Genomic DNA, 9,836 nt, shown 5'->3' with positions numbered 1-9,836 from the left:
ATGAGTCCTGTCTGCCTCTCTGCGGAGACCGTTCGGATCATTGCCGCCATTGCAGTTGCGCTTATCTGTGTGGCTGCGTACCCATCAGATGGCGCAAAGGCAGCATTGGCGTTAGTTGAGCAAGGCCAAACCTCCGTAACAACCGTCAAAACCTGCAAGGCAGGCACACATTCCATTGAGTTGTCGCTCGAGCCCAACATGCATAGCGTTTCCTTCAAATGCGGCGACACCAACGATGGTAAGCTTGAACCCAGCACCACTGAATATTTCACGGGGGACGACGTGTCCCAACAAAAACAAAATCTAACAACCGCATTTGCGGACGCCACTCTAGATGCGGAAGGGGAAAACGGCAACAAAGCTTACAAGCTCAGCATCGGTCGTGAGACACGTACGGCCGAGAAAGACTTGTACTACACATGCACCTTCACTAATACTAATGCGGTCTTAGGAGAAAGACGAGACGGCGAAAACCCTCAAGAAACGAAGTGCAAGGTCAAAATCACCGTTAAACCTTTTCCACAAAGTCAGCAAGGAACCAATGACGAGCAAGGAGACCAACCCAATGACGAGCAAGGAGACCAACCTAATGACGAGCAACAAGCAGGGCCCATCGAATGCACAGATGCTGACACAACCAAAGAGACAAGTGCCTCCGCAGAATCTCCTCTCTCATTCAAATGTGGAGCTGGAATGTCCCTGCGCCCGACAAATTTGACAGACGTGTTTGATGACCAGGACGGGAAGTGCGCCGCTGAGGTTGCGCTGCAGACTCTCGTTGACGCCACTTTAACAAAAACTGAAACTGAAGCTACACAGAAGGGACAACCAGTATACCAGCTTGCTGTGAAGACGGCTCCTCCTGAAGACACTGCCCTCTGCTACAAGTGCGTACCTTCATCATCCAGCGACACAGAAACAGAGATACAGTCTGAAGGAGAATCTAGTGCAAAAGAATGCCTTCTGAAAATATCTGTGAAGGGAAGCGCGTCTTCCGCGTTTTCACCGACCTGGGGACCTGCCCACGGAGCCGCTGCTTTCTTTGTGGCAGCACAATTGTTGCGAGGCATGGTTGACGCGTAGATGTGTCACAGGGGTCAGTCGTTCTCTTCAGCGAGGATGGCGCGTCGTGTTTTGACTCATTTGTCGTTGTTGGTTCATTCCCACAGCCACCTGTGTCGTGCAATGAATCGTGTCATCGGGCAGATCTAAAGACATAAAACTGTTCTTTGTGGGGTAGTATTTGAGATTCAGTGTGTGGGAGGTAAATTATGGATTCTTATTGTGCTCCGGCATTTTCGAGGGCAGGCAACGAGGTCCGCAGAACCTCCACCGACTTCACTGAAGCATACGAAGGACATGAAAAGGTTGAAAGATCCTCTGTTAGAATGAATGGACCCTCCCCCCCAAAAACCACGTGATGTGGATTACGCTTCTCGCAACCCTGGCTCTATAGATTCTAGACTGGTGTTTGCTCTCCCTCTTGAACTTCTTCTCTGCTCTACCTCTCTCTCCTTTTGCATCGTTGTCGTTTCCGAGTCCTACCCGCTATTGGATCGGCAGTTACGAGCAGCAATCAGTCTTTAAAGACTACCTTGAATTACGCCTAGCGCCCTCTCCGCCACGCAATCAGGCGGTGACTGTCTCTATCGGGAGTGCAGTGCGTTGTAGACCTTTATCGAAACACCAGCCTCTCCCCTTGGCGGTCTGCGCATCAGCAGCTGTCAATCCGTTCGGCTTTGTTACCGTATAAGACAGAAGCAGGTCGAACAGGACAAAACGCAGATTCCCTCCTGTTAGCTGTTGATGTGTTCTACGAGTCTAACACCGGTAGGGAACTTCTGCGGATCTTCTTCTCGTGTGGGTCCCAGAATCCCCCACGACACGTTAGGCGCTCCCAAAAAAGGACGAAAGTTCCTCCACTGCCCATCTACCTGCACCAGATCAGTGAGGGGTCATGCGCGGCAACTCTGGGAGCTGTGAGGAGCCGTGCATATCTTCGCGCGAAATCAGTCGGGGCGGCAACGGGAAACATACTTCAGATTGCGCAGGCACCACAGAATCGGTAGGTACTGCCGAAGGAACGGCTCATCTTGTTGAGTTTTCCGTTCTAGGGATTTTTGAGATGCTGTGGCTGCAGCGCTGTTGGGTTTGAGATGGCTTTGTCGGCGGCATTGAGAGCCTTTCTTCGCATCAAGAATGGAAAGACAGCGGAGGGCTCGTGTAAGGTGGTCGAGCGATGTGACCTCGCGAAATCACGGTGAACAATGTGACATAATCAGGCTTCGGCATTTTCCTTACTGTGTGCCGCTACTCAAGAATTCCAACGATGAACTCTCCAGAGACGATTCATGCACGGCTGGCCAGGTTATCAGGCATTTGATGGTCAAAAGAAATGTACTGGGGTAAATGAGCGTACGGTGCAAGACTGCGCGGTGTCCCGGCTGCGTAGGGGGGATAAACGTCACGAATGTCACACCAAGAGAGTGAAACAATAAACGCTTTAAATCCCTCATCACACCACAGGGCTGGAGACAAGAGGGCGACGGAAATTCGACATGTCCCCATCGAGAAGACAGTCGGCAGAGAGAGCCTGGCCAACGGGCACTTGCGATCCTGGCCTGTGTGCACTGGTGCAAAGTGCAGAACGGCATAATGGTTTTTCTCGGATTTTTCTCACAACATCTCACATTACACAACGGACAGTTCACAAATAGTTCCTCCGACTGTTTCCAATAGTCTCTCTTCTGAAGGTGCGCGTGATTGCAGTGCAGCTCCGCCGATTCGCTTCGCGCCCGTGCCACGGAAGAGACCGTGGGATCCGCAAGTCCCGTTGCTGCACAGCATTTTAAGCTATTCATTTTTATTTTGATTGTGCCTGACCGCACACCGGCCGCTCCATGTGCAGAAAGCAGCTGCGTTTTTGAGGTGCTAGCATTTTTGCCAGGCCTCGCACACTTGGAGACCATCTCACTGAAGGATCTGAGGGGACGAGGCGTCCGTCCACAGACTTGCAAGGGCGGGACCTCGCCGCACAAGGCTCGGGCCCAGAAGCTGGGACTGTCACTTCGTGCGTCTTGTGGTGACGTCGATGAAGTTGGGTGCGGGAATGATAGCATTTCTCTGTTCCCCCTCCGTGAGCTGACTGAGTGTTGACTCCATGTGACTGTGTTTATTTTGATGTGTTTTTTCCCGGCTATCGTTGTTGAGGCAGGTAAACCGGCCTGCCTCGCACTTCTTCTGTCGTCGGCTACTCGTGCGGCGTTCGCTGGGACATTCCCTCGTTGCAGTGGACTTTTTGAATCGGCGTACCTCCGCCTCTTGCTTGTACTCTTCCAGTATTTTAAGCTGTCTCCGAAATGGCTCAAGGTTGCCCCCTTTCGATGGTTTCTTGTTGGCATCTAGCCTTCCTCGTGGCTGGCGTGCTTCTAGAGCCGAGTTCATCTCACGCCTCATCATCCGCTAACTCCTCGAGCACCACCGTGCGCTCTTGCGACACGGTTGAAAAGGCAGCTATCTCGCTTGAAGGGGAGCTCTTGCTGACTCTCCCGCCGGATGAGAAAAGCGTTTCGTTTAAGTGTAGTTCGAAAGCGCAAACAACACTTGAGCCGCCGGACCAAAAGAATGTCTACAATGAAGAGGACTGCTCAAACGCTGTACCCCTTCAGTCGCTGTTTGCCAGTGCCACACTAGATGAAGAAAAAAATAATCAGCACGAAGTCGACGCTCAAACACCAACATACAAGCTGACTGTCCCAAGTGAGTCACGTACGACGAACGACACAGTACTGTACTACAAATGTAAACTGCCACCGGCTTCAGGCTCTCTCCATGCCCGTGAAATCCCAGGTGTTGAAGCGGGAAAAGAGTGCAAGGTCAAAATTACCGTTGTGGGAGTACCCCCAAAAGACCAAGAAAATGAACAGATTGAAGAGCAACAAACAAGTATCATCGAATGCGCCAGTGCGAACGCCACCGAGGAGGCGAGCGTTTCCGCAGAATCTCCTCTCTCATTCAAATGTGGAGCTGGAATGTCCCTGCATCCGACAGCGTTGACAGATGTGTATAACGACCGGGACGGGAAGTGCACTCCGCAGGTTACGCTGCAGTCTCTCGTCGATGCTACACTAGAACAAGCCGGAACTGACGCCCCTGAGAACGAACAACCAGTGTACCAGCTTGCTGTGAAGACGGCTCCTTCTGAAGACACTGCCCTCTGCTACAAGTGCGTACCTTCATCATCCAGCAACGAAAAAGGCAAGACCGCCTCGGGGGAACGCTCGACAGGGGAAGCGTGCCTTCTGAAAATATCTGTGAAGGGAAGCGCGTCTTCCGCGTCGGCCAAGTGGGGAGCCCCTGAGGAGGGAGTCGCGTTCTTTGTGGGAGTGCAAATTCTGTTCGCTCTCTTCTGCATCTCGATGTGAGACAGGAGGCACTCGCTCCCCTCTCCCGCGACAGAGAGTGATTAAGAGGGGAACTGTCACCGTCGGTCAACACCCACAGGCGCCTGCGTTCGATACTTGATGATATCAACTGGACGAGTTCGACAGCGTTATAGTAGTTCTTGTGGGATGTGCTAATGAGTCTGCATATCCTATGCCGGAACCTGGACGACTGGGGATGCCCGCATTTTCTGCTTCCTCGGTTCCATGAATATGGAACGAGGTCCACGCAACAATGAACGCCACTATCAATGACTATGAAACGTGGGGACTATACAAAGTATGTTCCTGTGGATGGGTTCCCCGCGATCGCAAAAGTTCGCCCGCTATTGAATACAATACTCGCATCTCCCGATTCCGTTTTTTCTACGGAAGCGGTTCTCCCCTCTCCGCCTTTCCGTCTGTCATCGCTCTCTCTGTTCGTATTATGGCTTCCGTCTGCCCACCCCTGTTTATGCCTGAGCCGTTGCAACCAGGAGTTTATCTTCCACATTTTGCTGGGGGGTTGCCTTAAGCAGTCCTGTGGGATGGTGGGGTACAGCAATCATGAAGACCTTGGTTGTCTGTATCTCGTAACTGGGGTCATATTCAAGTCCCTAGGTACGAAAATGCCTCTGCTGATTCGATTTGAGTTATACCAATGTGAACGTGAGGTCACGGTCCACTCCCACACACACTCACGAGGTGGTTGTGTCCCTTAGAGATGAGCTGCGTTGCAAACTTCCGCCGAATAACAGAGCCTGCACATGTGTAGTTCTCTGAACAAGCGGATCTTAGATATGAATCTGTTCGGACTTGATACTATCTTCTATGGAGGCATCTCGAGCAGGAAATCGATTGCATAAACTCTGGCTCTTCGGACGAGTGCACGGAGCAGGAGTCGAAAAAAGGTAGGGAAAGTAGGGAGCGTATTCAGGAGTCGCGTCTCCGTGTGAATAGAACGGAACCTAAGAACGCGCGGACTGCTCTCAGTTTGAGAGCGTGAAACAGCGCCGGCGCCTCCACATGCACAGGCTCACTGATGCGTCACAAGCCCCATAACGTGGACTGGGTAGGAGGGAGAAATTCATAGACTAGGGAGAAGACGAAATGCGCAACCGCGGGAAGTATACTTCAGGTAACGCATACACACAAGATTTAGTTGAAATCACAGACAGAACCACCTATATTATTGTGTCTTCCGATCGCGGAAACGTTGACGGACTCTCCCTTTGCGATACTGTTGCGGATGAGAACAATTTTCGCTGGCAGTGTGCGTCTTTACAACCGCGAGAATAGTAAACAGTGTTGGGCTTGTCTGTCGTGCCGGAACACTGCGATCCTCTGAAGAAACTTGAAGATTGTGACGCACTCACTCTCGTGCCTTCACGTCACAATCTCCTGCCAGCAAAGCGCTTCGCTGGCGACCTCGTTTAGGTCCCCATTTTAAGCCCAGGGCCCGCGTTTTGTGCGTTCCAGAGAAAGAGTGGTGTAGTTAGCCGCACGGGGGAAATAAGCCGTAGAGCCTCCGGCGTGCAGGGCTCTGAGCAACGCAAACAGACTTACAAACACAGCAGGATGACGCAGTAGTCACGAGTATCCCTCGACACCAGTGACCAGGAGACACAAGGGCGGCGGTGATTTGGCATCTCCCCGCCGAGGGGACTGCCGGAAAGATCCTGGACGAGGGTTTTGGACTTTCACCCGTGTGGGGCGATGAGAGTTGAAAAAATAAGGAAGGCGTTATCCTTCACCTCTCTTCGCATTGCCTCACGAAATAAAAGCTTGACATCGACCCTTCTCCGCCAGCGGATTCGAGCAGGGCGTTTGTTGGGTGCACGAGCCTCGCGTGTGACCTTCAATATTGGCCCGGCAGGTGACGCTGGAGAGACAGTCTGGCGATGCACAATCGTGCGACCCCGACAGTAATCGCTCAAAGCTTTTTCCCTCCCTTTTTCAAACAGTTCTTTGTCTGAAAGCAGAACAGTTTTTCTTCCTCTAGGAGGCGATGTCGAGACGGAGGCCTAGCAGCTTTGCAGAGCCCTCGGCAATACCGAGTGAAATTCTTGTCGAACGATTGAGGGAACGAGAACGCCTGCCGACTCGGTAAGGGCTGACTGACCATCAGATCGCTCAGGGACATCTGCTGGGGCTGCGACACCGTGCCTCGTCCTCTTAACTGCCGTCGACTAAGTTGGATCCGCGGATTGGTATGGTTTTTCTCTTCCCTTCTTATGGTCGAGTCTTTTTTGCTCCACAATTGGTCAAGTCATTTTGCGTTTCGCTCGTTGGTGCGTGAACTGTTTAATGCAGATGAACAACTACTCGCCGCGCGTAGTGAGGATCCTCAGCTGCACCTGCGGCTTTTGCTGGTCCATTTCCTCCGTGCTGTGATCGAGGGCGTTTTTCTGCTGTTTCCAAAATGGGTCGATTTTGCCATTTCAAGAGATTTTCCCGTTGCGTTCTTGCCATTCTGTTGGCAAGCGTCCTTCTGGATCCGATATCCTCTTCCGCAACCCATCAGGACACTTCGAGCACGAACACCAACCAGCTAGAGACATGTGATGTCACAGTGCCACAACAGGGGAAACTGAAAGCACATCTTGATTTGACTCTGAAATCCGATGCCGACAGCATTTCGTTCATGTGTAGTTCGACCCAGGAAGCAACGCTTCTGCCATCGAAGGAGAAGGCCTTTAAAGACGACGAGTGCTCAACACAGGAACTGCTGAACACGATCTTTTCTGGTGCCGAGCTAAAGGAAACAGAACACAACGGAAAAAGCAAGTACGAGCTGATCATTCCAATTAACTCACGGACGGAAACTAAAACGCTTTGCTATAAATGCACCGTCACTGCTGCAGATCCCGAAATATCCTCTCGTGTCGCACAACCTCAAGCTGGAAAGGAGTGCAAGGTCAAAATCACCGTTGACAAGGTCGAGCAAACGACGCCTGAACCCGAGGAAAATGCCGAGCAACTCACAGGACCCATCGAATGCGACAGTACCGCAACTACCAAGGAGGCAAGTGTCTCCGCAGAATCTCCTCTCTCATTCAAATGTGGAGCTGGAATGTCCCTGCACCCGACAAATTTGACAGACGTGTTTGATGACCAGGACGGGAAGTGCGCCGCTGAGGTTGCCCTGCAGACTCTAGTCGACGCCACATTAACAAAAACTGAAACTGAAGCTACACAGAACGGACAACCAGTGTACCAGCTTGCTGTGAAGACGGCGCCTTCTGAAGACACTGCCATCTGCTACAAGTGTGTAACTACTTCCAGCAACCTAGAAACAAAGACCAACACCGACGAAGCATCGGCTGCGAGAGAATGCCTTCTGAAAATATCTGTTAAGGGAAGTGCAACGTCTGCAATTTTATCTGCGTGGGGTGTTGCGCAGGCAGCAGCCGCTTTCTGTGTGGCCGCACAAATGTTGCTCGGCGTGGTTGATTTGTAGACGTGAGACAAAGAGCACGTGTTTTTCTCAGTCTCAAGGGGCCGTAATTTAGAGGTCACCCGTTGTGACCGGTTCATCTCCGCATCCATTTGTGCGGGACAACTAAGAATAACAACTGGGACATCGACTGATCGAGAATTACGTATTTGCTAATATTTGGGTGTGCTTGTTGCGGTACCTGAGAGACTCGATATGTGCACTGCTTCTGCTTCTTCAGTTCCATAAACATGGAACGACTCCAACAGAACAAAAACCATCATGCTGTACGAATGACAGGGACGAGATAAAACTTCTTCTCTTTGGACGCGTCGTCCCCCACTGACGTCTGGTGTAGAATACTCTGCTCCCTGGCTTCTGCTGAATTCTCCAGTCGCTCCCGCCCTCACTTCCCGATGTTTCCTCTGCCACTGCAACTCCTCTGTCGCTTTCTGACTCTCCTTTAAAATTGTTTTCCTGTACACTGCTACAGCGCTCAATTGGTCACTCACAGTTTTTTACGCCCAGGTGTCTCTCCCACACGCGTAAACGACCAGATCGGTTGCGCATGCGGTGCGCGGCAGACTGTCGTGGAATCAAGGAGCCTCTTCACCGGGAGTTGTACCCGTCTGCATTTCTCATTCCTCCAGCTGTTAGACTTGTCAATTTTCTCATCAGAGGCAAATTGACTGGGGGAGTTCATCGCATAAACTCTGGCGTTTCGCAGAGGGAATATGAGTGGCAGACGGCAGATATGTCACTTTTAGAAGTATTTTTCTCGTGCCAAAAACAGAGCCCCGTAACAGGCAAGCTCTCCCGCAGAGCGGGCGAAAGCTCTTCATTGATGTAGGCACCGAGTCCGGGTCAGTGAGGCGAGAGGAGCAGACAAGCGGAGGCAGACAGTCGGAAGTGCCGAGATCAGGCATAGCTAGACGAAATTACATGACGAGTCCCAGGAAATGCGCACAAGAATATCATCAACGTGCACGATGGGGGCCGCCCTAGCCTGTTAGCTTCAATTTCTGTCACGTAGACATTGGGAATCGTTGAGAGTTTCCCCTCGGACTCCGTAGAGAGAAGGATACGGAATGCGGCTGCCTCGTTTGGATCGTCTCCATTGCGTGAATCTTAAGAAATGAGACTGGCGTCTCTGCGGCTCGTTATCAGTCATATTAAGGAAAGATTGTAGCGACTTTGCCCTCAATCGGTTTCCGTTCCTGTGCTGTGTAATTCGCTGCTACTAAGTCGCTCGACAGGCCAGCTCGCCTGGCAAGGCTGTCGTTGACTGTTTTTTTTCACAGGACTTTCAAGTTCAAAAAATAAGACTGGTATAAATAAACGTGAGGGGAAAGACAGATGGGCTCTCCGAAACGGGTTTTCAGGTTGTGCAATCATCATTTCAGGCACGACGTGACTGATGCAGTAGACGCAGTTACACCACCGGACACCTGAGGACTGGAGACACCAGGAGGACGATGGCCCGACATTCCCCTGCCGCGAAGACACTCGGAAGATCCTGGACGAAGGCGGCTTCTCTCTCTCACCAGAGTAAGATCCTGGCCAGAGTGAAGAAGCGACGATTGCTGTGAGAAACACGTTTCTACTCAAACTCGTTTTATATGGATTCATCGCACAAAATGCAAACAACGGTGTTTCTTCGACAACAGTCTGCAGTGGGGTTTTTTTCTCCCACGAAAATGGAGTGCAGCTAGTTTACATGCGCCGGGCAGGCACCCACCGAACGGCAGCCTGGTGATCCACGGCCAAACGATTCCCTTCCTATTCCTATTCCTGCTACGTACTTTCCACTTACTTTTTCAATTGGCTCTCGACTGAACGCTGAATGGTAGTTCATTTCGTCGAAGGCTGATATTACGATCTGGCCGTATCTAGTTTGCAGCGACCCCACAATTCCTCGTGAACATCTTCGTCGATTGAGGCAAGACAAAGGCGTCCGCTGACCGATCCAAGGCAGCCAT

At 51.5% G+C, this 9,836-nt stretch overlaps 3 protein-coding genes across 3 annotated transcripts; all 3 read left to right on the top strand.

Annotated features, from left to right (window-relative positions):
• Window positions 1-1,083, top strand: NCLIV_052761 (SRS domain-containing protein; the record flags this gene model as incomplete). Its single annotated transcript, XM_003884830.1, has 1 exon — window positions 1-1,083. The coding sequence occupies one exon, from the start codon at window positions 1-3 to the stop codon at window positions 1,081-1,083; it is 1,083 nt and encodes a 360-aa protein (XP_003884879.1).
• Window positions 1,084-3,359: 2,276 nt separating this feature from the next.
• On the top strand, window positions 3,360-4,424 carry NCLIV_052760 (SRS domain-containing protein; the record flags this gene model as incomplete). The annotated part of the gene is made up of 1 exon (XM_003884829.1): window positions 3,360-4,424. One exon carries the CDS (start codon window positions 3,360-3,362, stop codon window positions 4,422-4,424), a length of 1,065 nt encoding a protein of 354 aa, XP_003884878.1.
• Window positions 4,425-6,843: 2,419 nt separating this feature from the next.
• On the top strand, window positions 6,844-7,881 carry NCLIV_052750 (SRS domain-containing protein; the record flags this gene model as incomplete). The annotated part of the gene is made up of 1 exon (XM_003884828.1): window positions 6,844-7,881. The coding sequence occupies one exon, from the start codon at window positions 6,844-6,846 to the stop codon at window positions 7,879-7,881; it is 1,038 nt and encodes a 345-aa protein (XP_003884877.1).
• Window positions 7,882-9,836: the final 1,955 nt, after the last annotated feature.

The sequence above is a fragment of the Neospora caninum genome, chromosome X, assembly GCF_000208865.1.
Source record: "Neospora caninum Liverpool complete genome, chromosome X".
NCBI classification, from domain to species: Eukaryota; Apicomplexa; class Conoidasida; order Eucoccidiorida; family Sarcocystidae; genus Neospora; species Neospora caninum.
The sequence above is the reverse complement of the archived record's forward strand: the minus strand, read 5'-3'. Positions and strand labels throughout refer to the sequence as shown.